The sequence below is a fragment of the Stegastes partitus genome, unplaced genomic scaffold, assembly GCF_000690725.1.
Source record: "Stegastes partitus isolate 25-593 unplaced genomic scaffold, Stegastes_partitus-1.0.2 Scaffold138, whole genome shotgun sequence".
NCBI classification, from domain to species: domain Eukaryota; kingdom Metazoa; phylum Chordata; class Actinopteri; family Pomacentridae; genus Stegastes; species Stegastes partitus.
This window is the reverse complement of record NW_007577869.1, coordinates 1-27948: the sequence shown is the minus strand read 5'-3', so window position 1 is coordinate 27948 and position 27948 is coordinate 1. Positions and strand designations below refer to the sequence as shown.

The 27948-nt window shown below is 40.6% G+C and overlaps 3 protein-coding genes across 4 annotated transcripts; 2 read left to right on the top strand and 1 right to left on the bottom strand.

Moving 5' to 3' along the window:
- The first annotated feature begins 50 nt into the window (after positions 1 to 50).
- On the top strand, positions 51 to 12319 carry caprin1b (cell cycle associated protein 1b). 2 transcript variants are annotated; one of them, XM_008278918.1, is made up of 18 exons: positions 51 to 191; positions 1670 to 1834; positions 2021 to 2083; positions 2193 to 2279; positions 2380 to 2618; positions 2731 to 2813; positions 4735 to 4986; positions 5099 to 5151; positions 5238 to 5321; positions 6633 to 6812; positions 7850 to 7958; positions 8070 to 8131; positions 8227 to 8319; positions 8528 to 8674; positions 9847 to 10000; positions 10170 to 10346; positions 11545 to 11651; positions 11755 to 12319. In XM_008278918.1, the coding sequence occupies exons 2-18, from the start codon at positions 1670 to 1672 to the stop codon at positions 11839 to 11841; spliced, it is 2142 nt and encodes a 713-aa protein (XP_008277140.1). In that variant the 5' UTR covers positions 51 to 191; the 3' UTR covers positions 11842 to 12319. The 2 variants fall into 2 exon arrangements, with proteins under 2 accessions (XP_008277140.1, XP_008277139.1); XM_008278917.1 differs by having other exon boundaries at positions 10167 to 10346.
- A 1194-nt stretch (positions 12320 to 13513) lies between these two features.
- Positions 13514 to 23554, top strand: nat10 (N-acetyltransferase 10). The gene is made up of 29 exons (XM_008278915.1): positions 13514 to 13620; positions 13824 to 13950; positions 14049 to 14140; positions 14738 to 14909; positions 15506 to 15628; positions 15710 to 15771; positions 15870 to 15984; positions 16706 to 16813; positions 16983 to 17116; positions 17214 to 17307; positions 17389 to 17487; positions 17568 to 17704; positions 18321 to 18445; positions 18520 to 18670; positions 19330 to 19426; positions 19551 to 19667; positions 19910 to 20011; positions 20092 to 20166; positions 20743 to 20859; positions 20999 to 21132; positions 21218 to 21266; positions 21374 to 21470; positions 21564 to 21671; positions 21754 to 21926; positions 22014 to 22133; positions 22227 to 22325; positions 22685 to 22758; positions 22851 to 22931; positions 23026 to 23554. The coding sequence occupies exons 2-29, from the start codon at positions 13837 to 13839 to the stop codon at positions 23168 to 23170; spliced, it is 3114 nt and encodes a 1037-aa protein (XP_008277137.1). The 5' UTR covers positions 13514 to 13620; positions 13824 to 13836; the 3' UTR covers positions 23171 to 23554.
- Positions 23454 to 27735, bottom strand: mapda (N6-Methyl-AMP deaminase). Its single transcript, XM_008278916.1, has 10 exons — positions 27620 to 27735; positions 27351 to 27481; positions 26986 to 27046; positions 25980 to 26067; positions 25798 to 25879; positions 25497 to 25623; positions 24877 to 24957; positions 24655 to 24793; positions 24459 to 24559; positions 23454 to 23829 (listed from the first exon to the last, which is right to left on the bottom strand). The coding sequence occupies exons 1-10, from the start codon at positions 27659 to 27661 to the stop codon at positions 23638 to 23640; spliced, it is 1044 nt and encodes a 347-aa protein (XP_008277138.1). The 5' UTR covers positions 27662 to 27735; the 3' UTR covers positions 23454 to 23637.
- Positions 27736 to 27948: the final 213 nt, after the last annotated feature.

Sequence of the window (27948 nt, the reverse complement as noted above, 5' to 3'; positions counted from 1 at the left end):
ACAGCTGAAAACGGACCTTCGCCTTTATAAAGAGTTTCTTCGTCTTTCGAACCGTCTCAGTTGTCGGTGAGGCCGGCGGGGCGGATCCCACACTAGAGTGAAAGAGAAAATAAAGCAACACAACAATAGTAACAACTCGGCCTTTTCGTACAATTCGCTAGCAAGCTCCCCAGTGGATATATAACATCAAGGTGGGTGATTCCGGAGTCGTGCTGTCCAGGTAACGGGTCTCCCGGCCGGCTATTGGCTCGCACGCGTCGGTGTAGCTATCAGACGAGCGAGCTAGCCGTGCGCGAGGATGCTAAGTCAACGGTCTGTGCTAACGGTAGTGCGGCCAAGGCCATTTTACCAAACCGAGAGACACACCGGCGAACCGGCCACACTACTGGGCCGAGCCGGGGCCACAGAGCCGGTAGCAGGAGGTACAGATTTATAGCTCGAGTAATAGTGGAAATATTTTGACGCGGAGATAAAAAGGGTTTGAAAACGTGCTCACTTCAGTTCGCACTCAGTTTGGACTAAAGTTAGCCAGATGCTATGAAAGAATAGTTTTATGGCTCATGGATATTATCTGACTGGAACAGGTATTGTATAACCAAATTGTAACTACACTATGTTTCCGCATTGTGTACACCTCAACACCTGTGGTACATAGCTGCACTGTGTTTCTTGTGCTGGTAAATGACTACTCAGCCGCTCACACCTCTGTCGATGTTTCACATGTCACTAGTGACAAGTTTTACTTTTGTATGGGAAAATATGTGACTGTGAGAAGTCAGTTTTATTTCTGTAGCGCCAAGTGACTTTGCAGTCTGTACAGCAGAGAGTACATCTGTCCTCAGACCCTCGATTTGGAAAAGGGAAAAACTCTTCCAAAAGTCTTAAGTTAATCTTTCCGAAAGATCTATCAGTAATCACTTGATCTAGAGCCACTGTAGCGTATAATCTGATGATGTGCCATGTAGCGGTGACATAGTTATTACATTCATTTGATTTGTTCCACTGAAACTTCCAGAAACAGTTTTGGTAAACACTTTGAGTCTTTGTCGACGCAAAAGCAAAACAATTGAACTTTTTTTCTTGCCGTATGTGAACTTCTGCTGGTTCAGTTTCAGACTCTATGATCTGACAGCAAACCTTCAGTGTTTGGACAGTTGTTTTTTTAAAACTATTACCATATTTAGAATCAGTGCACTTTGCTGCTTGAAATGCATTGGAATTACTTTTACATAAGGTAACATGAGGCCAGGGATTGCTGTGGCATTAATAGCTGAGTCAGGGGCCTGCTGTGGCTGAATTAGAGCAATATGTAATGACGCTGATGTGGAAACTTTATCTGCTCTGATACTGACTCACGGATCTAGTCAGTGCATTTTCGCACAGATTATAGTCCAAATGATTAATTTCACTCAGGTAATTTACATGACATAATTAGTTATTATTAATGAAGACAAGCATTAGCTGTAGCCCTAATCTCATGGCACAGCCCCCAGTGGTCACTGTCTAGCAGTTACTGTCTTTATATGGTAAAAATAATTTTGACAAGTTTCAGCACATACTGATGAGCATTTTTCACTTAATCTTTTTGATTGTGAATTTGTATAACTTTCATTGATCAAAGCATCTCTTTAGTATCACCAAAAGTAAACTTTCACACTTTGATTTCTAGATGCCCTCAGCAATGAATGCAAATAGGACAGTGCAATCTGCCAGCCCAGATGTGGGATCCGCTCCAGGGTCAATGGGCAATTTTTCACTCGGTGGACAGTCTGAAGTCTTGAAGCAAGTGCTGTGTGTTATCGACAAGAAGGTCCGCAACATGGAAAAGAAAAAGGTGAAGACTTTAGAAAGCCATTTTTTCCAGATCCCCTTCCCGATAATACCATGCAGCTAAACCTCTTACTTTGAAGCAGTTGATACCTGAAATGCCCTAAGTAAACTGCATCCCTGACAACAAGAATTTCTTTGCTTAATGTGTTAAGATTTGGAACTATTTTGTTTCTTGAATATTCTGTTACAGAGCAAACTGGATGATTATCAAGTCAGGAAGGATAAAGGGGAGGGTCTCAACCAGGACCAGCTGGTGAGTACACAAAAGTGTTCATGATCCTGCACACATGATCGTGTAATTCTTAGACAGATTTTACAACCTAGCAATGTGTGAAATATCTGTTTCTCCTTCATCTTTTTAGGAAGCCCTCTCCAAATACCAGGAAGTCATGAATAACTTGGAGTTCGCCCGAGAGTTGCAGAAGACGTTTATTGCTTTGGGACAAGATGTAAGGATGACACTGGTTTTGTAAAAATGTTCCGTCAGATTTGTGTCCATCTTGGCTTGTACAAACTTGGCTTAATGTTGCTCGTTTATCTGTTCATCAGATCCAGAAGGTGGTGAAGAAGTCTGCACGGCGGGAGCAGCTGCAGCGGGAGGAGGCAGAGCAGAGAAGGCTGAAGACAGTTCTGGAACTGCAGTTCCTCCTGGACCGGCTGGGCGATGACACTGTGCGACAGGACCTGAAACAGGGAGTCGGCGGCACACCGCTGCTGACAGATGGAGACCTCGCAGCTTTCGATGAGTTCTACAAGTTAGTGGGGCCAGACCGTGACCAAAACGTCAGGTTAGTCTAAGTTGATGTCTGGATCAAGTACAGATAAAATATATATATATATATATATGTATTTATCAGTTTTTAACAGTGGGATCCCAACACATTGTCATTACACCCACAGGTTGGCTGACCAGTATGACGATGCGTCTGTGCACCTCTGGGACCTGCTAGAAGGGAGGGACAAGGCTGTGGTTGGAACAACATGTAAGGCAAATTTTCCATCTTGATGATTTCACGCTGCAGAAATCAATATCAGAGGATTTGTATACTTGGTTCTTTGTTTTAGCTAATTATCTTATGTAAAAACTTACCAAGGTTGGATACTAATATCGTTAGCCAGTCAACAGAAAAATAACCTGCTTTATTTGATAATTAGTTCAACAATGAAGTCATTTTTTAAGCAATGAGTTCTGAAAATTCAATAGTTCTGTCTTGAAAAATGTGAATCTTTGTTGGTTTGTAGTCTTTGAATCAGAATCAGAATCAGAATCAGAATCAGTTTTATTGCCAAGTAATTTTTACATCACCAGGAATTTGACTTGGTCCATTGGTGCAAAGAAGCAGAAGAAAATATATTTATATACATATATATACACTTGCTTATGATGATACTAAACTGAATATCATTGGGTTTTTGATTTTTGATCTGCAAAACAAGAGACTTGTAGATGTTGGCTTGGACTATGTGAAACGATGATGGTCATTTGTTGCTATTTACTCACTTTTTTTTAGGCAAATGGCAATGTAGTGTTTCATGGAGAAAATAGCTGGCAAAACAATCAATATCAAAAATAGTTTTTTGCTACAACTGTACTGCAATTTACAGAAAAATAAAGTTTATATAAAAGGCGATTCATTATTCAAGACAAACTGGCTTTATTTAGATGCCCAGCTGGTGGTGAAAATTGTTGGCAGGACATTTTATCAGATGGTTGGTGACACAGCAGTCATCAGCAAGCTTTGTATCATGTTGAAGCTGGCCATAAGTAATCTGTCACATACTTTTGATTAATCCCAAGGCAAAGTAGATAGAGATGGCAAAAGCTTTAAACAATATTTTCTTGTCAAAAGATGCTGCGGCCTTTAGCCAGTCTTAATATGTTAATGTAAAATGTGCATTGTGTTTTGTTAATGCAGCATGCATGCAGTGCTGTGATGTGAATAATCAGGGCTTGGGGATATTGGAGTACTGCATTCTCAGCGGTCTGGCCTCGGGCTTCGCACTGCTGCATTCTGCTCAGGGGCTGAGAGCTGTGGGCTTATCCTGACTCAGCAGTGAGGCAGGGTGCCAGTGGCCCTGTCGCCTGTGGTTCCACTGGTCAGATCTCTGGAGCCACATTAGGATACTGGTGACCCAGTTCACTGTTGTGACACCAGTCAACCCTGTCACCTCAATAAGGAGGTCTCATTTTGGGAACCACAGTGATATTTATTCAGGCAGCAACAGACCTCTTGACCTGAGGCATAAGAAAGTGAAGGAAATAGCAATGAGCTTCTTGGTCTAAAAAAGCCAAAAGTGACAAAAGGACTTTTCTAGCAAATTCTATGTCATGATTGTGACATTACCAGATTTCAAATCTGATTGGTCATCATTTAAACTTTAGGCATTTATTTTGAGACTTCAAGGTGGACATTTCAATTTGCTGTGTTACAGGCATGTTGAGTTTGGGACCAAATAAAAGCTGTGTATTTGTAATTGGTTCAATTTCTGCACAAGATGCAGAAAGTAGTCATATTTGAGAGGCTGTCATCAGTAATAATTATGGCATATGTTACTTTAGAGATTACTTTAAATAACTCACTAATAAAATGGTTGTCATTTGAGTTTTGTTTGGTGACATTTAGCAGCATTGGTGCATTTCACAGTTAAAAAAATACCTGTTGAGACTTTAGTTCAAGTATAAAGATGGTATGATTGTTTTCGTGAGTACTCTAGCACGCATTTTACAAGTTAACATGTAAAATCCTTGTTTGGTGCATCAGAAGTATTCCGCACAAAGGGATCTGCAAATATTTACAGCTCATGAAATACTTTTTTGATAATTGTGACCTTGTCAATATGATGGTTGAATGTGTGCTTTCGTGTCGTGACTTTCCAATAATATGCTGACCATGTTATTCCTAGACAAGGCACTGAAAGAGACTTTGGACCAGATTCTGCTGAGCGGGTACTTTGACCGGATTCCATCTCACCAAAATGGAGTGTGTGAGGATGAAGAAGAGGAAGAGCCAGCAGCAGCAACAGCAGCAGCAGCAGCCGCCGCCGCCGCCGCCGCAGCAGCAGCAGCAGCAGCAGCAGCAGCAGCCTCCGCCGCTGCAGCAGCAGCAGTAGCAGTAGCTGAATCGTCAGAAGCAGAAGAGCAGACTGTTGATCCAGGTTCTGGTTGTTTTCCGAAGTCATGAAACTTGCTATTTTTAAAATGCTAATGTAATCAAGCAATAAAGAAATCAGCACAGTATTCTCTCTGAATTGTTTTTCCGCTTTACAGAAACTGAAATAATTGAGGAGTTCACAGAGCCCATTGCAGTGGAAACAACAGAGGTGAGAGTAATGCTTCCCTTGCCAGCAAAATCTCGGTATTATATTATTTTTTAGCTTTGTGCTGATGTTTGCTTTGTTCCTTCCAGTTTGTAAACAGACAGTTCATTCCAGACGGCACATACAGTGGCAGTGAGAAGGAGCAGGGGGATGAGTGGACCAGGGAAACAGAGGTATGCTGCAGGAAAGTTCAGATGAACTTCTCCTTCTTTGTTTATTATTTGACTTTTATTTATTTATTTATTTATTTTAATGGGACTGCATCCTAAAGGCAGTCTGTCCTTGAGCAACCCTTTGAGATGGGAATTAGCATATTGGAACATATATCCATCTTATCTTTAAAGGAACTTTACCCTAATCTAACAAGAAATAATTCAAGACCATTTTAACATCACTGAATACTGTGTAACATATCCAGTCAGATCCTTTTCTTGCATGACTTGGTCATATCATAGATTTGGAGCTTACTGAGGCACAGAGCATTTCCCTATGCTGCATGAGAAAGCATAATTGACACATTATGTGATATCTTAATTCAAACCATTTGGAACATGAGCGCAAGTAGAAGATGTCTCTTTCTCAGACAGCATTTGTTGTATGTAAAATATTTTTGCTTCTGTAAAAACTGCCACAACAGTATGGAACAAAAAGCTGTGAATGCACTTTGCTCAAAACAGCAGTGCATAGCTGAGTGACTGCGACTGTCATCATCATATCACACCTGCATCCTTTGTCTGTCATGTGAAAATTGGTGATGTGATATTCAGATTAGATTTGTCAGTGCATCATAGGATTATGCCTTTATTTGATAGTGACAGCAGAGACAAATATTTTCAAAACGGTTGAGTGTCAATTACAATCATTTTGGCACAGTCCTGTGGTGGTGGTTGTGATGGCAGCAGCCAAATGATCAGCAAGCTGCTAAGGCGATGATGTCCTTGAATAAATGTACTGTATGCTCTTTTATAGTTCACACAGTGTTCAGCTAACTATAGATACAATTAGGAACATTTGATGCCAACATTGACGCAATGCATTGTCAACATTTATATGTATCGTTTGTATCGTACACTTTGGTTTTTGTGTGCCAGTAACTCATTTTTCTGTCTCACTGTTGTGATCATTGTCAACATTAAATATTCAGTTACTCATTGTGAAAGATGATTGATTCACGTACTGTGATTCAAAGAAGTGAAACAATTAAACATATAAATATCCTTCAGGGAGTGGTGAATACATTTTACAGGCAGGTTACAGGATATGCAGGCTCTTTCTTCAATGAAGGCTCGGGCATATGCCTGAGCACCACCCTGTGATGGTATGAGCCCATGTGATAAGTGCAGCATGTGATTTGCTCTGACTAGTGCAGGTTTTTGCACAGAGGATTTCCCCTCTGTCATACTGGTCAGATTGTTAATCATGCTAAATTTAACATTCTGCCCATCCACCTGTTTCACTTGTTCTGTCTTTTTTTCCACTTTCAGGCAGTTGGTGCCTTGCAGCAGCAGCAGCAGCAGCCTGTGCAGCCTGCAGCTCCCCCCGTCGCCCTGGAGACCCACCCCATGAACCTAACGTCTCCTGCACCGCCTACTGACCCCATGGTCAGGAAGCAGGTGGTGCAGGACTTAATGGCACAGATGCAGGGAACTTACAACTTCATGCAGGTGAGTGTGGGTGTTGGTGATAGAAATGGGCTTGTTTAAGTTGAACCAGGGACTGAGCAGAATCTCTCATCTGCAATTGGTGCACAATGCATGCCAGTTACATTTGTGTCTGACCTGATCCTGGCTCATTCCGGCATCATGCAAACATAGACACTGATAATCTCACAAGATTAAGGGGGCTGTGGCTTTTGAAGCCAGGTGCCACAGTTGTTCTCCACAGACAGCATGGCCTCAGGGCATGATGGGAAATGCCTGATTCTCACTTGTCTAACAGCTTGTTAGTTCAGATGTTTGCTTACAATCTGATGTTTGATTGGAACTTTTCTTTTTTTGAATTACAGAGATTTATTGTTTTTTTATTTGATTTTTTTCTTCTGTAAAGGAAGACTTGTGTGGTTAATGGGGACGTTTATCTGGTCATAGAGACTGAAAAAAAATCACGTTACACCTTACAAACTGCACCCCATATATCACAGTTCTATATACGTGTATCTATATGTATAATAACATTGGACTGATTTAATTCTTTAAGTATTTAACAACACAAAACTTTCACATATGGGATGTGAACATTCTTAAATTTGTATCTTTACAGATGGTCTGGTGACATCAATAATGAAAGCTTTTTTTTTTCTTGCATTGTTTCCACTGTATTTGACTTAATGTTGTCAGTGTGTGTCTGTCTATATCACGCGAACACAATGCTGCTGTATATGAGACAGCATGTCAAAAGAAGGTTGAATCATAAGGAGAGGTTGCAAATCTAACCTGTATAGCACTTTGTTAGGCTAGTCTGTGATAATAATATATGGAGCTGATAACATTTTATGAGTCCGATCTAGCAGGATGTGAGCTGTAACTTCTTGTAGAGACTGAACGCTGCTGTTCGACTTTCCTGCAGCTTTTTGGCTCTGCCCCACCCACTGCTGCCACCTGCTCTCACCCACTTTCCAGGCGATGCGCAGTTTGTCTTAAACGAGCTACGTGACTGTTTTCTCCAGCTTGTGTAGCGTGGTACTAATTACTTCTGTTCTCAGGACTCCATGTTGGAGTTTGATGGACAGGCCATTGATCCAGCAATTGTATCGGCGCAGCCCATGAAACCTGCTCAGAACATGGACGTACCACAGATGGTTTGTCCTCCAGGTACGTTTTACAAAAAGAACCATTGTCATATCATTTGATGTGCAAGTAAGACAGACTTCATTGACAATTCTGCTTGAATAAAGTGCATTGTTCATGTTGTTTGTTTTTCAGTTCTCCCTGAGTCCCGGCTATCGCAACCCAACTCTGTTCCTGTCCAACCTGAGCCCACACAAGTGAGTATTTAATTATGAACAGACAGTGCTGATGGTGTAGACACCAGTAAGAAATCACAGAGTACGTGTTAAATTTCTGCTTTCTCCATTTACAGGTCCCCATCGTCTCCCCAACGCCGCCGCCCATGTATCAGACCTCACACACGCCAGATCCTCGACCGTCAACAGAATCCATTGACCCTATTCAGGTAAACATGCTGTGCTTTTTTTAACTTGGAAATTCTGGTCATTGTTTTATATATATATGAAAGAGTTTCTGTATTATAAGTTTGCAGACAGCAATCAAATTGCTATCACCATATATGACGTTTATTTAAGAGCAGTTTCTTTTAATCAAGCCAAAAAAAAAAACTGTACAGTCATGTTAATGCGACTTGTATCGTCCTTCTTCAACAGACCTCCATGTCCTTGTCGTCGGAGCAGCCTCCACCCTCTACAGCTCTCCCTCCTGCCTCTCAGACGCAGGTTTTCCAGCCAGTTTCCAAAGCTCCTCACAGCAGTGGCATTAATGTCAACGCAGCACCATTCCAGTCAATGCAGACAGTAAGGCTGTGATGACAGTGATAACATTTCCTGTTTTTTTTTTTCTCAGTTGGACTGATTAACCCTCTGAAACCCCAAGCACTTTCTGGGTGTTTTTTGCTCCTCAGTTTTACTTACCTTGGCTGCTTGGCTCATTTTTTACTACAATATAAATTTTTGCAATTTAATGGAAACAACACAACAGTGGCTAGAAGTAGAGATAAATCACAAATGTCTCTGTTCACCGTACCAAAGTTAGAAATCATAAAAAAGCTATAGTCGAATTTCTCTTGATTCTTTTTTTTTTTGTTTGTTTTTAACAAAAAAATGAAATCGGCATGTACATCATTTTTACAAAGGCCCAAAGGTGTTAACAACACTAAAACAAAAAAACATACAGAAGATAGATATTTTTCTACTTACTGTTTAAATAGTTTCCATCTTTGTCTCCTATATCTCTGTGTAAACACATCATTTCGCTAAGACTGTTGTTTGCAGCAATTCTTTCTGTTTTTCCAGTTTCTTGCTATGATAAATGGTGAAATGTTAGTGATTTTAAAACTTAAAAAGGAAAAAATTATTTAAAAAATGACATTCCTTTCAAAGCTGCAAGTTGGTTTTGGATTTCAGAGAGTTAAACAGTTTCCCATGTTAAAAAAGGATACTTGTGGTAAAACCAGTAAATCTGTAAAGGTTATTTCATGGCGCCCTCATCTGTGTGGCTGCAAATCTATGACTTTGCCAACTTTGCGCTAGTGTGTATTTGTTAGAAGAGTAAACTTGATGCTTGTTTCCTACATTGTGTGTTTGCACTGTAGTTCCCTTTTTTTGCACCTATGTAAGTGGTCACACGCTGTTTCCTATTGGGGTCAAAAAACTGTCATATTTTCTAGTGTGCATGTGAGGAACATATTTGCATACTCCTTATTGACTGTAATGTAGATAAAACAGCTGTTTGCAGCACACAGTGTGCATCACCGCCAGTGGAGTGAAAACAGAATTGCATTAATGACTTCAATTAGGAATTTCTGGTTAGGTCCTTAAGAGCCCTCTCATTGCATTGCAGTTGTATGGGTTTGTAGTAGAGTGGCTATATCCAGGAAATAGTGAGTAATGGACTTTGCTTCTAATGAGCCTGTGACCTTTCCTCTGCTTTTGCCTTCATCACAATGTGGTCTTTGTTCGTCCCTCAGGTGTTCAACCTTAATGCCCCAGTCCCGCCAGCTAATGAGACCGAGGCTTTGAACCAGGCCAGCCAGTACCAGAACAGCTACAACCAGGCCTTCAGCAGCCAGTCGCAGCATCCTGTGGAGCAGACAGAGATGCAGTCAGAGCAACTGCAGTCTGGTGGGCAGAATTTCAGCATTTCTTTTTTAATTACCTACTAGAGTGTGTCAGTGTTGCTTTGTGAAGGCTACATTCCTGTTGAACTCCATTTATTTAAATGTGTTATGTTTGACTGTCGAGATTGACTTGCGTCTGTTTTGGGGCACTCAACCTCATCTTTTTGCAGTAGTCGGTGCCTTCCATTCCCAAGACCAGTCAGGAGGCCATCAGCAGCCTTCTCAGCAGGGCCCAGGGTTTGGCAGGCAGACTCAGTCCTTCTACAACAGCAGAGGCATGTCTCGTGGAGGACCCCGCAACGCCAGGGGCATGATCAATGGCTACAGAGGCTCTTCGAATGGATTTAGAGGTACATTCACGCAAAATAATGGACTTGGTACGACAGTCAAGTTTATTATGTATATTGCGGGATTTGTCTGTCTGTTAAAGTGGTGACCAGGCAGTCTCTCTTTATAGAAAGGTCCACAATGTTTGTGCAATATTTGGTCGTATTTGGCAGTGCACAAGTTGTTGCCCATCAGCTATAGCATGCTAGCAGGGTTAGCCATGAAGCTGCACAGGCAGTGTGGAAATTTTATTAGAATTGACCTGATGTGTATCCTCGGACTGATGTCGTCAGAGTTTGAGCTTTAGTCTTCCTCCCAGCGCAGCCAGAACCTGCAACTTCTCTGCTCACGCTGTCAGCTCAATCGACCAAACTCCCACTCGCTTTTGTCCAAAGATGATTCCAATTAAGTTTTCTTCAAGTAAGACTGCAGTGTCCTCAGTGCTGGAAAAAAGAGAAAAAGCCAGCATTACTTCAGTAGTTCTGACATTGCACTGCTGTCTTGCACTGATCAGCCACAACCTTAAATCTGGTAAAATGTGTAAAAAAAAGATTCCCTTACGACAAGGCAATGGTCTGGTGGTAAATCTTAAATCCTGGCGTTTGGTTGAAAGTTAATTTGACATGTGATTCAGGATGCACTGTTACACCTCTAATATTTATTATTTGGCTTGTAAAAGGGAGTGGTGTTGAGTTGAAGTGTTTAATATTGAGGAAGGAAAGTTTTTCTGTTCTCAGAGGAACCAAATGTCATGCTGGGACGCAGTTCTTTCCTGTTTGCTCACACGTTGTATGTAAAGCATTTTGTTTAAGTAGGCATGGAGGAAAGTTGAATGGTGGCTGGGATTTTAATATTGGAGTTTCACAAGTTGTGTTATGGAGCTAGAAGGGTGGGGGGATGATAATTTAATAAAAAGTTAATTTGACACGGGAAAAATCTTTCAACAGCTTTGCATTAGAAGTGTTAAATACAGTTTGTAATGTATCATGCTTCCAAGAGAGTGAGTCAAGATAATATGTTGATCTTTTTTTGTGTATTTTGTCTCAATTTAGATTTGTTGCTTTGGCTGTGTTGGGGAAAAGTTGTTGGTGCTTGTTGACGCATAGAATTGCCATCACATTTACAGAATAACTTGCAGCCTTAAACAGGCCTAAAAGTTTGAGTTTATTTTATTGTTGCTCTCAAAAAGTGCATTCTAATTTTAGTCTTTTGTATTTCCAGGTGGCTATGAGGGTTATCGTCCTCCTTTCGCCAACACTCCAAACTCTGGATATGGACAGACTCAGTTCAATACACCTCGGGATTACTCAAATGGGAACTATCAGAGGGTATGACAGAAGCGTTCAGAGTCCCCACTGGATTTGTTGATGTAATCTTTGCTGTCTGTTGAAATGAGTTCTAAAAATGTCTTTGTTTTCCCTGTTGCTCAAGGATGGTTACCAACAGAACTACAAGCGCGGTGCTGGCCAGGGCCCCAGAGGAGTGTCGAGAGGCAGCACTCAAGCAATGCGATCCTGAGAAGGCCTTTCATAATGACTGTGACTGATTAACTTGCACCACACTGAAAATTCAGAATTCAAGAATGCATTTGCCCCAAGCTCACTCATGCTCTCTTTTGTTTGTTCTTCATCAGTGGTATTTTTCCTGTCTCTTCAATCAAAGTAATGCCTGCTTTGATATTTGGAAATATTGAATCATTTAAAGTTTAAAACACAAGCTAAGCTGTAAATCCAATCATTGATTACACAAGCCATGTGTTTCAATATTCCTGTAAACTTGAAAGATTTCATAAGTTATTTTTTTGTATAAAAAAAATGCACCTGCCACTGCTGGTCCAATCCTTGGGAGTTTTTTCTCTTTTTTTCCCCCCTTTCTCAGTTCTTTTCTGTCATTTTGGTTCTAAAGAAAAGCGTTTTATGTTCGATGAGCTCCCGTTTCCTTGTTTGTAAATTGATGTTGCTTCAAGAGTTTCAATAAAGTTGTGTTGCATACCCATGCTTCAGCCTTAAGTTCTTTGCTGTACAGTTAAATGTCACTCTCGGGGCAGAATGTGTCAGCCATCAAACGCTGTACAGCTGTAGACTATTCACTGTTGTGGAATTTAATTTACAGATTTTTTTTTTGTCATTTTGAAATTCAGTCATGTTTGTGATCTTTTGAGTTTGAAGGTTTTGCCATGCAGCCACTGTCAAAGGTAACACTATAGATCTATTGATGGCACTTTTCCAAATATTGACATGTAATTTTTGAGGACATGTCATGAGTTGGACTAAATGCATAGCCATAAATTCTGTGGTTTAATAGACAAAAAATGGCTAATGTACAAAACTACTGTTCACCATAATGCAGTTAATCTTATGTGACCAAAGTTTAGGTAACTTAACAGGACCTAAATGTTTGTTTCCCTTTAACCATTACAGCAGCTGGAGGGATCCAGCTGTTTTGTCAGCGTGTGATGCAGCACCACCCTGTGGCCACTCAGAGTACAGCTAGACCAAATGAATTCAATATTCTCACAATTTCCTGCGCGTTCGGCAAAAAACAGCTGCTGTTTGGAGTTAAAGCTTGTTTTGTTTATCATCACGGTCAATTTGTGATGCTTTGAAATGTAACCAAACAGTTGAAACGCCTTGCTTTAATAAGAGTCAACAGCTGAAAAGGAAGCTGTTTTGGAATATGCTCGATCAAAGTAATACATGTTGTGTATTTTGTCACAAATCAGTAACAGTGGCGAATGATTTTAATTCTCTGGGCTCCTAAAACATCCTCCTAACCACCATCTCCATTAGTTTACCTGTGGAAGTAAAGACCTGCATCTGACTTTAACCATCTGTTAACTCTTTTATTTATTTATGTATTACTTGCTTAATTGATCTACAAAGTGATATAGAATAAAGAAAAATGCCCGTCGCAGTTTACTTTTATTTCATTTGTTTACAACAGTTCTAAACCTAGTAGAAAATATTCAAATTTAGTAGGTTTGAGTTGTTTTTAATCTTGGCTTAAGATGAGCAAAACAATGAATCTGACAACAAAGTAGCTTCTGATCCTTATTCTCTTAGCTCTCATTAATGGTTTCCGTTATACACTTTGGGGAGTCAGAGAGCACACAGGTAAGCATGCGAGAAACTTTTTTTTGCAGACTGTCGCACTGTGATGACGTCACACAGGGGTCCTCCATGAACTGCAGTCTCCACGTGAGTGTATCAACAGCGTGATGGCCGGCGTGTAAACTCAGCACTTAACTTGTTGGGGTTCGCGAAGATTGAATGCTACACCGTTTACTGGCAACAGAAGGTAACCGGAACATTTGCATTTTTCATTTTGCAGTTTTTCTTTGTCGTGTTGTGCCCAAGTCACTGTCAGTTGTTGTGTTTGTGAGTTAGCTCCCCTGACAGCGCTGTGCGGGTGTAACTGCATCGTTTATGTCGCACTTATTACTCACATTTGCTTCTGTGTGTTATTGTGCTGGTTCAGACAAGTTTTCTGATATCTTTCAGTAACAGAAAGACAATGGCAACCGTCCGCAAGAAGGTAGACAATAGGATCCGGGTCCAGATAGAGAATGGAATCGCTTTGCAGCATCGGACCATGTTTGTGGTGGTGGGAGATCGTGGGAGAGATCAGGTAAACCCATCACCCACTTTTTAACTAAAGCAAATAATATGTGTTCGCTTCGATAGCCTTGCTTTAACTTTAAACATTTAAATGTGTCTCTGATTCAGGTTGTCATCCTCCATCACATGTTGTCTAAAGCTGCAGTCAAAGCTCGACCCTCTGTGCTGTGGTGCTACAAAAAAGACCTAGGATTCAGCAGGTAAATGTCTCTTATTGCATAAGAAAAGAGGAGGAAGATATGCTTGTGCATTCATGTATTTTGTATTTACTTACATTGCAAACTGAGGTAAGATTTCTTCTACTCTTTTGGAAATGCTTATGAGACAACCCTGCTGTTTTCTGTACAAATTCGACACAACAGACCTTCAGCAGTGATCATTTTGTTTGAATTTTAGAGCATCTTCTAAAAAGACATGAAAAACTACAATATAATTATTCAGTACATGCAGTAAATTATGTTTACGATATGATTTATTGAAACTGTAAAAATGTCAAATTCAGGAGAAAGTTGATGGTCTAGATGATCTAAGTTAAATTATCATTCATAAATGCCCAAAAGAAGAGAAATGTGAAATGATAAGATGACAACCATCTTGGTGCATTTTAAGAAGGGATACAGTGAGAGAGCCACTGGTAACCAGAGTTCATAGTGGTTTAATCATTTTTTCCAAAGCTATATAAGACTCCAGAGTTTTCTGATTTCACTTGCAAAGTTGCCTTTATGGTTATGTTTCTGCTTTATTGCGCAACAGAAAATCAAAAAGTTTATATCATTTTTAAAATGTGTCTGAAACAGCAATCGGAAGAAGCGCATGAGACAGCTGCAGAAGAAGATTAAAACTGGCACACTGAATCTGAATCAGGACGACCCGTTTGAGCTCTTCATAGCTGCGACCAACATCCGCTACTGTTACTACAACGAGACGCACAAGATCCTGGGAAACACCTTCGGCATGTGTGTCTTACAGGTAAGCGGTGAAGAGAGTGTATGCATATAAAATGTCACAGTCAGTACAAAAGTATATCTTTTGTATGATCTCTGCCTGTGTACCAGGGTTTTTCTTGGCTCCAAATGGGCCTTAGAGGGGTGATTATGCATGACAGTAAGCACAATCTGTTAACATACAGTACCAGCAATGAGTGGCAATGTGTTGATATATGCAGGTTCCTGTTATTTCTGACTATTTTGTAAACAAGAGTGTCTTTTGTGCACACACACACACACACACACACACACATTTATATATATGTATGTGTGTATGTGTGTGTGTCCTCAAAAAATGTTGTGTTGGAAAAGTCCTGTAGACAAGTCGGATCTAAGATTAATCTGAGAGATAACAAGAAATTTATCAGAATGCAAAATAAGTTTTCCATACAAACTGCTATTTATTTTATGTTTCCTTAAATTCTGGCATCAGTCTTTTCTCAACTTACTTACAGGTCATATGCAACCTGAGAGGAGGACTCACAACACATAACACAACATTAGTAAATGTGATGGGGTCACAATTGAAAAAGAGGCAACTAAAGCTGTAGATTTTTGCTTCTGTCACTTGTCACACAGGATTTTGAAGCTCTCACTCCCAACCTGTTAGCAAGAACTATAGAGACCGTAGAGGGAGGTGGTATAGTGGTCATCCTGCTGAGGACAATGAACTCTCTCAAGCAGCTCTACACTATGACAATGGTAGGTCTTCACTCTTATCTCCACACATCAGACTCATGTTGTCAGGTGACACAGGAACCAATGGACTTTGTTCTCTTCCAGGACGTTCACTCTCGCTACAGGACTGAGGCTCATCAGGATGTGGTGGGAAGGTTCAATGAGAGGTTGGTGCTTCTCAGGCCTTCATGGAGTTTGGAGCATTGTGTTCAATGGAATGAAATTTTGAAATTGAATTTTTAATATTAAATGTGTGTTTTTTTAGGTTCATTCTGTCTCTTGCATCCTGCAAAAACTGTGTTGCTATTGACGACCAACTCAACATCCTGCCAATCTCCAGCCACATGGCAAACATCAAGCCAGTCCCTCCAAAGACTCAGGTACCTGTGTTAGAGTAGAAAGCAATTAGTCATTTAACTGCTCAGCTAATCAACACGAAATTGACTGACAATAAATTTTATCATGGACAGTTAGTCTAAATCAAAATAATGAGAAAATTAAGGTTATGAAAAGTTTCTGCTTCTGTGTTTTCTGTCATTTTAAATGGAATATTATTGGTTCTTGGACTGTGGTTAAAAAAAAAACAAACAAGCAATCTGAAGAAGGTGCTATGGATTCTGGGATATTTTCTGGTCTTTTATGACATTTGCTTAAAAGTAGCTGATTTTTGACAAGAACAATATTTGCTATTTGCAACTATAATCTGTGCAAATACACCACAACAACAAAAAAAGCAAAAAGGAATATTCACAGCTTGTTTGTAATAAATAAATAAATAAATACATACATACATACATACATACATACATACAAACAAACAAACAAACAAACAAACAAACAAAAGTGACCACATATGAACCGGATCAAATATTCACTTAGTTTTTCTCTCCGCCACATTCCAATTGATTTTAAAAATGTGCAGTTATCATGTAAACTATCAGCCCAATAAGTGCACATTTAATTTGATAACTCATTATTCTGACTTTCTGACTACTTTTTTTTCCAATTAATTGTGGTGTGTGTTTAAAAAAAAAAAAAAAGAAAAGTTGGCTTGCTTGTGGGCGAGTAGCTCCCTTCTAACCAGTGTGACATCCCCTTCAGGAGGACGGTTTGTCTCCTCGAGAACAGGAGCTGAAGGACCTGAAGGAGTCCCTTCAGGACACTCAGCCAGTCGGAGTGTTGGTGGATTCCTGCAGGACCATGGACCAGGTCATGACCTCTTCAAAGCAACAGACAACATTCGCCACACATTTTATGAATGCATTTCTGATTTCAAGTCCCCTGGATTTTATAATTTGACGTTCATAAGAGTGTCTAATAAATGACACATCACTTGGCATCCTAGTTGTCATTCTGAAGGCCTGTGCTGTCCCTGTAGGCTAAAGCAGTGCTGAAGTTTATTGAAGCAATCTCAGAGAAGACCCTGAGGAGCACCGTGGCTCTGACTGCTGCCCGTGGTCGAGGAAAGTCTGCAGCTCTGGGGCTGGCTGTTGCTGGAGCTGTGGCTTTTGGGTATAGATTAGTTTTCTGATGTCGTAAAAGTATCAGTTTTGTCTCCTGTGTTGTTTTGTCCATCATCACCAATCACTGCCTGACTTTTTATTCACAGCTACTCCAATATCTTTGTAACCTCACCGAGCCCAGACAACCTTCACACCATGTTTGAATTCATCTTCAAAGGCTTCGATGCCCTGCAGTATCAGGTAGACCGTGTTAGCATCTTCTGCGATGTTATGTTCATGCTGTGAGCACGAATCGCTTCATGTTGCCGTTTGCGTTTGTAGGAGCATCTCGACTATGAAATCATCCAGTCTTTGAATCCAGAGTTCAACAAAGCCGTGGTGCGGGTGAACATCTTCAAAGAGCATCGGCAGACGATTCAAGTAAATAAGACCAGAACGCTCGTCTTTACTTCCTGTCATTTACAGTACAAAGTGAAATAACACGTGACCTCTACCAACAGTACATCCACCCAGGTGATGCAGTGAAGCTGGGTCAGGCTGAGCTGCTGGTCATCGATGAGGCTGCAGCCATCCCTCTGCCTCTAGTTAAGAAGCTGCTGGGGCCTTACCTGGTTTTCATGGCTTCCACCATCAACGGGTCAGTAGTGAGAGTGATAGTTCTATCATCATGTACGTTTTGTGTGAAAACTGTTGCACACGAGGACATTTGGAGAAACTATGTAGAGTAACATGGATGTAATAATCAAGAAGTTAAAAAGTGTAATAAATATCATTTGTCGTTCTCCAGTAAAGTATGCTTGTCTTTATGGAACAATGAGCAGATTTTGTGACTTTGTTTGGTACATGGAATTGTGTAAAAATCACATATATATGCCTGTGGCAGCTCAGCTTCTGTGTTTGCTGCTGTATTCCTATTTTAGCTATTATAGATATTCAGTCAACCCCAATTAAAGACTAAGAAAACTAGAAACTACTCTCACTTGACAACTTGAAACTAGTAGGTTTTTAACTTTTTTGCTTGAAGTCCATCTCTGGTCACTAATTAAACCCCTAAAAAAATAATCTGTCTGTCAAAGTTACATATTTAGAATGTTTTTCCATGAAAATATTTCATTCTTGAGTTTAAATGACTTAGATATAACGACTTTACTCATTGTTTATGATGTTATTTACTATAACCATTGCTTTACAATATTAAGATTCAGCAAGTCCCGGCCTTTAGCTGTGATCACTGTTTCTCTTGTTGTGTGCAGATATGAAGGCACTGGACGCTCTCTTTCCCTCAAACTGATCCAGCAGCTGAGGCAGCAGAGTGCAGACAGTCAGCAGAGCACGTCAGCAGAGAACAGGACCACCAACACCGCCAGACTAGCAGCAGGTCGGTATCTCACTCTTACGATGTGCCTGCTCAGTGTCTCTCTGTCATCTGACTGCTTCCCTCTCTCTGCACAGCTCGCACCCTCCACGAGGTTTCTCTGCACGAGTCCATTCGATACGCTCCAGGAGACGCTGTGGAGAAGTGGCTCAATGAGCTGCTCTGTCTCGACTGTCTCAACATTCCCAGGCTCATCTCTGGCTGCCCGCTTCCACAGACCTGTGATCTGTATCCTTCATTTTGTTCATGCCTCTTTTTCTTTCCAATGGTAGCCTAATAGTTACCCAGGATCCACTGCTGCACGTGTGGTTTAGGTGGTGAGCGAGTGTACAAACACCAACACTGGCTCAATCAAAGTTTGTTTTTCTTAAATGCTTTTTTTTTGATCTATAAAACATCAGAACACTAAATGCTGTCTGTTAGAAATTCCACCACATCTCACATTTAGGGCAACCAATATTCCAAAACTTTATTGTCAAATAACACAACAAAAATCAGCAAATCTGCACATATCCGATGCTGCAACCCAAAACACCTTCATAGTTTTGCTTGAACTTAAATGATTATCATTCAGATTGAGGTTGACCAACCTGTATTCATTGAAAACAAGATTAAAATTAAATGTACAGCTACACTGATTCAAAATCTTTGATCCAAACCCTTTGAAAAATGGATGAAAGTCAATATAGCTTTCAAAAAACACATAAATATTTCAGATATTACTGACCCTGGTGATTGCCCCAGCATCTGAATTCTATCAGATCCAAATAGGTTTTAACTGCAGCGGCTCAAGCTCTTAACGGTAATAAATATAATGGTTATTTTTCTGACACTCTCCCACATTCAATACTTGAGTCTTGGTTTCGTCCTTAACTTGCACTGTTTAGGTATTATGTCAACAGAGACACACTGTTCTGCTACCACAAAGCATCTGAGGCTTTTCTGCAAAGGTTGATGGCTCTTTACGTGGCATCACACTACAAGGTGATCTTAGTTTATGTTCACTTCGCCTTTTTTTTCCCCCCCACAGGGAGCAATATGTCATACACACAGTGTTGTGTGTCTTCTTTATGTCTGTTTGCTGAATCACTGTTTTCTTTGGCTCCAGAATTCTCCCAATGACCTGCAGATGTTGTCCGATGCTCCGGCCCACCACCTTTTCTGCCTGCTACCGCCCGTTCCTCCCACACAGAACTTGCTGCCTGAGGTTCTCGCTGTGGTGCAGGTACTCGAAGACGCCATTAAGTCATTGTTAAATTGTTGCTATTGTTTTTTAATTTGAAAGAAATCGGTTAAATATGACATCTTCACTCACGCTAAATGAGCCACTTCTTTGTTTCTGTCAATCATTTAAATCACAAACACACATATTGTCCAGCCTCATCACTTTGAGTCTGACTGTGTTTTTTGCGACAAACCAGCTCTTTGGTTTGACTCATGCATGAGTTTGTTCCTCTGGTTCCTCAGGTGTGTCTTGAGGGGGAAATATCAAGACAGTCCATCCTCAACAGTCTGTCCAGAGGGAAGAAGGCCTCAGGTGACCTCATCCCCTGGACTGTGTCAGAACAGGTACACACAGCTTTCCACAGAAACATTACAGCTCATGTCTCTGCAATGTAATGAGGAATTCTTTGCTCCTCTTATTGCAGTTCCAAGACCCAGAGTTTGGCAGCCTCTCTGGAGGCAGAGTGGTGCGAATAGCTGTCAATCCAGACTACCAAGGGGTAAGAACACGTAAAGGCCTCAGGGTGTTTGCTCTTGTTTTTACTTTATATAGATGTACTGTGTAGGTATGTTTGCACTGCGAGCGCTTTCCCCGAGATTAGGAATGTATTTAGGGAACTCTACCAATGTTTCCACTGGAAGAACCAGAGTCTAGATTAAGTTTTGTGGAAAAGTTTTACACCTTAAAAGAATCTGATTGACTTTGGGGACTTTTAACAGGGCTTGTAGTGCTTGTTGTTCACTGATGAGTTTCTGCACTATTGTTTTGAAATGCATTTTTAACGACAGCAATAATAATGATTAGGAATAAATAGTAGTACAGATAACAATACATAGTAATAAAAATAGTAAAAATAATAGTAAAAAATAATCTTAAAAACAATAAAAAAATGAGCTTTTGATACATCAGCTGACCAGTTTACCTTCACAGAGCTTTGTCCCTGCTCAGGAAATTACATGTTCCAGAGAAACGTTTAGCCGTGACAAAGTTTCTGGACGTTAGTTCTTGGGAAATGAAAGGCCCTGGAGCTTTTGGTGGAGTTGCATCATATGTACTTTTTCAACCTGTCCAACAGATGGGTTATGGCTCCAGAGCGCTCCAGCTGCTCCAGATGTACTACGAGGGCAAGTTTCCCACCATGGATGAGAGCACAAAGTCAAACCACAATGAAATCACTTCCATCAGCAGTGAGGTAAGACATAAACTGTTTTCAGCAACATCTGATTGACATTATTTCCTCACTTGAAGTGTAACTAGAGTAGGAATTCAGCTCGTTGCCAAGTAAACACAGATCTCTGTCGGAAACTCTGTTGTTGTGGTGTGTTGTGCAGGCTGTCAGTCTGCTGGAGGAGGTGGTCACTCCTCGGAAAGAGCTCCCTCCTCTACTGCTGAAGCTGAGCGAGAGGAGAGCAGAGAGACTGGACTATTTAGGAGTTTCTTATGGCCTTACTGCACAGCTGCTCAAGTGAGTTGAACAGAGAGCAGCTTTTCAATTGCTTTATGTTTGTTTGCAAAATTAAAAATGTCAAAAACTGTTTGCAATCTGACAGGTTCTGGAAGAAAGCAGGTTATACACCAGTCTACTTAAGACAAACCCCTGTAAGTAAAATCATTCAGTAGCTTTTGTGTGTGTTCTTTTATGTTTGTATTTATGTATTTTGCTGCTGTCAGATTCTGTAACAATCGATGTTTGTGGTTGTATCTAGAATGACCTGACAGGAGAGCACTCGTGTGTGATGCTGAAGGAGCTGAATACAGATGAAGCCCCAGAGCAGAGCCAGTGGCTCTCTGCCTTCTGGAAAGGTGAAGCTGCCTGCAACACCTCAGGAGACCTGGTTTGTTTATTCCCATTACACTCCTGCGTTACTCTTTTTTTTTTGTTGTTGTTTTCCTCAGATTTCCGCCGGCGCTTCCTGTCTCTGCTCTCCTATCAGTTCAGCAGCTTCCATCCGAGCCTGGCACTCAACATTTTGCAAAACAAGAAGTCGAAGGAGGAGACAAGCAGTAAGACTCTCACACCTGCACACCGATCTGCTTTCTTCAGTCTGTTACCAAACCTAATCTGACTCGTCTCTCACCTCAACAGCTCTCAGTCGCTCCGAGCTGGCAGCCCATTTCAGCCCGTACGACCTCAAACGTCTGGAGTTGTATTCGAGGAGCATGGTGGACTATCACCTCATCATGGACCTGATCCCAGCTGTGGCACGCATGTTCTTCCTCAAGCAGCTTGGAGACGTCTCCCTCTCGGCAGCACAGTGTGTACGTGTCCTCAGAGTTTTGTGTCCCAGATGCTCCTTTGTTGTAGCTGCTTTGTCGCAGATGTTGATTGTCTGATGACTTCTGTAGGCGTTACTGCTGGGAATAGGATTGCAGCACAAGTCCGTGGACACGCTAGAAAAGGAAATTGATCTCCCAAGCTCGCAGCTCATGGGCCTCTTCAACCGTCTCATCCGAAAATTTGTGCAAGTGAGTTGAAAAGCCGTGCATGAAGATGTTGTACAGCCTCCTATTAAAACAGCTGCACTAATACGTCCACTGTGTTCACCCTCGTTGTGTCAGGTCTTCACCAGCGTCCAAGAAAAAGCAATTGAAGCAGAGATGGCAACCACTAAAGATGTTACCATGGAGCCAACTGCCAGGAGCCTTAATGAAGATCTGGTATGTGCACTTGATTATATGCAACACTTAATTAAAGCTGGGACAATTCCTTTTTTGATTACCGCCAGTTTAACTATAAATATCTACAATTAGATAATATTTAATTGATGAAGCAAAAATATTTACATTTATCTCTCAAATTCTAGAACATGCCCATCATCTTTCTTTTATTTAATACTCAGTTTAATATGTTTCTGTTTTGGACTGTTGGTTAATATTAGTATTTAATCTAAAGACATATAATTTAGTTTTATGACATCATGACAAGAATTTTTCACTATGTTCTGACTAAGACATTTTCTCGAAGTAATATTTGAAAATGATCAACACATTGCTAAAAGATGTTTTTCCACTGATAGAATGAAGCAGCAAAGGAGTTTGAGGAGAGACACAAGCAGGACGTAGAGAAAGTAAAGGAAATGGACCTGGAAGAGTAAGTACACATCCATTATTTGTCCCTGCATTTTTACTTTTTAATTAGGGTGATATTTACTGTAGTTGTAATGGTTTCTTTTGTACTTTCAGATACAGGATTCGTGGAGATGATGAGGAGTGGGACCAGGTGTTGAAGAAAGCAGGGAACACGGCTATTGTCAGCATCAAAAGGTGAGGCGACCACCAGGATTTTTTTTGGGAGGGAAGGAATGTGGTGTTTGGTTGTTGTAGAAACTCGTTTCTAATGATGTCCTTCTACCAACAGTGACAAGAAGAGGAAATGGGAAGGGGGAAACGCCATAGCGAGCAATGGAGCTCCGCAGCATGGGAAACTAAAAAAGAAGGAAATGCAACATGGAAAATTCAAAAAGAACAAGGACAAGCATGGAAAGTTTGGAAAAAAGGCATGACGGGAAAGAGTAACCGTGAACCGTGCTGCAGTGACAGGACTGTATGTGTAATTTTGAGAGTTTTGGATATCTTGGACTGACTTGCAAACACAGACATGTGCCCTCAAGAGTGAATATCCTTTGTTCCTTTTTTATTTTTTTAAATTCAGATTTGTTTTCCCCAGTTTTTCCTCAGATACACTGGCATTTCTACATGTCAAAACAGGTTTGTTTCTATCACCCGTATGTGTAACACTGCACAGACACTGTAAATCAGCAGGAAATAACACACTTCAGCCTCATGTTCTAAACAAGTGTCATTTACTTTCACATATGTCAAACAATTCACTGTATTTTTAGTGGTCAGTTTGTCATTATTTCTATAAATACTTAAAAAAAGGTTAATGGAAAATTGATTTGTCTTTTTTTTTTTCCCCCTCAAACTAAAACCTGAGATATATGATGAGCTTTAGGCTCCACTGGAAAGGTCACTTGAAAACCTGAGGATGTAACTCCTTCCACTTCTGTTTGAGCTGCTGTTTCACATCCTCCGGTGCAAAGATGCAGTCTATGGCCTGCTGGGAGAGCTTCCATACGTCTTCATGATTTAGACCAAATGTGGAAGCTGCCAGCTGATATTCTTGAGACAAGTCTGTGCAAAAGACTCCTTTATCATCGGTCTGTAATGGTCAAAGAACAACAATCATTCAGGGCTGGTTGTTGATTTTCTCACATCTCCATAAAAGTTAACTTTAAAAAGCTAAACATGAACATCAGTTGAGTTAACAGATTGTAGTTTCACTTGACAGAAAACCTGCGGTTTAAATTGGGGCATTTAACAGGTAGGTCAGGTGTAATAATAGTGTCTTTGAAACCTGATTCATAGTCAAGTTGAGGTATTTTTGGCTCCTACTCTATTTATCTTGTTTTGGTCACTTCCAAGTGCTACAACTAAGTACAACTGCAATTCTACATCGGCGGAAAAGTAAAGCAAAAATCTACAACTAACTATTACATTTCAAAATGTTCAGACAACTACTGCCCACATTTTGTCTGTAGCAAAACCTCTAGTACAAAAAGTTGAAATAATTGTAGATAATTTTTGAGTTAAGGCACAGTTTTATTACCCACTGAAACGCCAGCAGTTTCTGGGAGTTTTTTTTTTTTTGCTTCATAGTTTGTACAGCAACTTAAAATCCTGTACCTCTATAGAAAAAAGCACAACCATGACTAGAAGTAGAGAGAACTCAAAAAGGTGTTCTGTTAAAAATATGTACTGATCAGTGAGGAACGTAGAGAGGACACTTACACAAATTACACTTGGGTGTCCCAACTGGTACCAGTAGTTGAAGTGATGTTTGGAATAACACGGCACAGTTTGTCCTTTGACATTTGATGTCAGGCAAAGCTCTACAAAGAAAAAAAAAAGATTGGCAAATAGAAGTATGTCAGCATAGTAAAGTTTACACACACACACAATGTTAATTATTTCACCCGAGTCTTACCCAGAGGTATGTTGTTGTTCACCACTTTGTCAACAAGGCTTTGAGATCCACCAACTTCAGGATGTAAGAAAGTGCCGTGACCGATTCTGTCTGGAGGAAGATTCAGCAGCAAATCTGACTCGTCCATCTGGGTTGGAACCTGAAACGATTTTCATCGTATTGACATTGTACTTGCACATTATGTGACTGAAGTCAAATTGTATAAAAATGTGATGGTCATACTTCTGAAAGGTGCAGTGACAACTTCAGTCCAGAGTTTTTAGCCTTCTCTAGGGCAGGTAGTAGGTATTTGCCATGGCCCACCTTAAAATAAAAGCTACGTTAGCATATGAAATATATACATACATATTAAGGTATGAAATATGACAAAATAAATGACAACACACTTTTCCATCTAGAAAGATAATCATTGATGTGGTTGGGTTAGGAGGGAAAAACTGCAACATAATTCTTAAGTTGTCCCTCAAAATGGACAAAAATACATTTAAAAATCTAAATAGCATTCCACCTGTCAGTACCATTATTTATCCAGATGAGAACTTTCAACTCAAAATAAATCCCACCAACTGAAAAGAGTCTGCAAAGCAATTTCTTTTTCAGCTACTTAAAACAAATGAGTTAGATGAGTCAAAGCTTTTGGTCAAAAACCTTTTTTAAATAAATGTAAAGTGATACATGAATAAAAACTAATAGGTAAACAATTGTACAGAAAAGTATCAAACAAATACTTCAGAAAACCTACAAAAAAATACTCGAGTAATGTGCCAGCACCGTGTAATTGTGTATTAGTAAAACACCTAATAAAATATTATTTGGCACTGTCACCTCAGCCCCTAACTGACCGTTGGATCTCCACTGAGGTCGAGTCCCAACACCAAACCATCAGATGAGAGCATAAACTCCTCTGCCAGTTTCACTGTCTCCATGGCAACTTCAGCCCCATTCCTGCGGTCAACCGCCACCAGAAACCTTCAAGGTAAATGACATAGAGGATAATTCACTACTGCAGACAGCCATGAAGTTGTTGCTTTATTCTTACAGTAAAATATTTTGAACAATTTTGATTATGAACAGAAGCAGAAATTCACCCAAAAAACATGTATGTGGTTGTTGTGCGCTGCAGTAATGAAAGGTGACGCCTACCTGACATCAATGTCTACTCCCTCATTTTTACACTGCTGAATGGCTTTAATGATTGTTTCAACATAACTCCTCTTTGTCAACCCTGACAAAAAATGAATAAATACACCTGTAAGTACATGGTAAAACAATCCTGACAGCACATCATGTCATTAAAATATTGAAGTCCATGTTGACATCCTTACCTGTGTCTTTCTTTTCCCTTGGTGTGCTTCTTAGCTCTAAATATTTGACACCATCAGCTGCAAACTCCCTGATAACATCTGTAGCCACCTGGAAAATACATTTAATAAGACAACTTGTTGCTGATCCCAAAGTGCTTCAATATTGCGGCTGTGGCTCAGGTGGTAGAGCGAGTTGGTCAATGATTGGAAGGTCGGCGGTTCAATTCAGCCCTGTAACCTGCGTCACAGTCGTTATGTTGTTTGGGGTGGTGGTCGGATGGGCCGTAGGTGCAGAATGGCAGCCACGACTCTGTCAGTCTGCCTCACCACCACCAGAATGAATATGTGTGAATGAATAACTGACAGTGTAAAGCGTCTCTGAGTGCCTAGAAAAGTGGTATAGAAATCTGATCAATTAATATAAGGCAACTGGATCTCTCTTTTCTTAGTTCTTGAAAATGTTTCAGTTCTCATCCAAGAGGCTTGTTCAGTTCTAACTGACTGGTGGGAAACCCTGGTATACACTATTATTGTCATCCCCAAATTACGCAGCAAATGATCCATTAACGACCTGGTACTTACAGTGAGTGGCTGTGAGCCTACTTATGGAGACATCTCAACACTATGTTAGTATCTGATAAGTGCTATCATAGACCTCCTTCTATATTTAGAGATGGCTGTTCCATATTAAGTTTTCTCAGGGGAGTGCCCCCTATCTTTCAGATACATATGGACTGCTGAGTCATATAGCAGGGGAGTGGCTCATCTGTTTTTCCTGTGCCATGCCGCGTGCTTGTGGACATATATTTTGATGTGAGGATGACAATATACACCTTGAACTCCTCATCAGCCAGTTAGAACAGAAGAAACCTCTTAGATGAGAGCTTAGACATCCTCAGGAACCAAAAACAAAGAAGTCCAGGATGGCCTGAATGACTGACAGTCTACACAGACATATCTGTTGCTAATATTTAGGGACACACAGACTTGAAAAAGCGCAGCACTTTTTAACTGAGTCCGTCCTCACCATCAGGATATCCTCCTCCGTGTCCACCAACTTGTGGATAACCTTGAAGACTTCAAAACACCTGTGGACACGCAAGACATGTTTTAATGTTCCTCCTTAGTCCCAGAAAGTTAAATCAGTACCATTATAATATACCACACATATGCCCAGAGGTTATAAGTACATTGCTTTACTGCATATTTGATGGTGTAGAAAGACTAAAGCAAGAGGTCAGAGTTACATGTAAGAAGATTACTTAGTAGCTATACAGGAGGAAAATGTAAAGGGGCTGTAAACAGGTTGTTTTAGAATAAATAAAGACACTGTTGGGATAAAAAAATTAAAAAAAAAAACACTGACTGACTGACAGACAGAGTTACACGCACTCCTCCAGAGTCCTCTGCTGGCCTTTGCCGATGGCCGTCATGCTGTGTTCAATGTTGAGCTGCGGTTTTCGGCGGATGAGCTTCTCGATGGTTTGGAAGCTGACAGAGCCGTTCAGGTGAGCATGAAGCTCCTGGTGACATTCAAAACGCTGACGTTAGCATGTCGCTAGCTAGCACAAACGCTAACTGAGTTCACTTTTACATGTTTAGAAACTTCAAATTCCGTCTCTTCTAAACATTCCCTCATTAAAGCTGCTCTCTTTACTCACCACTTTCGGCAACTCCCGGTAAAAGTCAGCGTCATTATCCATGACAAAGTAAAACAGAAGTCCGAGCCGGTCTGTGAGTCCTGCGCTGTCTTCTGCACTAAAACCTGCTTCTGTGTTCAGTCGATATTTTCATGCAGCACCAAGAGGTGTAACAAAGATTAAGCTCCCAGGCTGCGGGCGGTTCCCTCGTCAAGGTTCCGCTGCTCCTGCTGTGCCAGAAGTGTTTGTTTCTACATGATAAAAACGACATATTTCTTTTTTTTCAGGAAGTACCTTCCTAAGCTGACTTTAAACACATTCAGGACACTTTTCCCACTATATACTACATC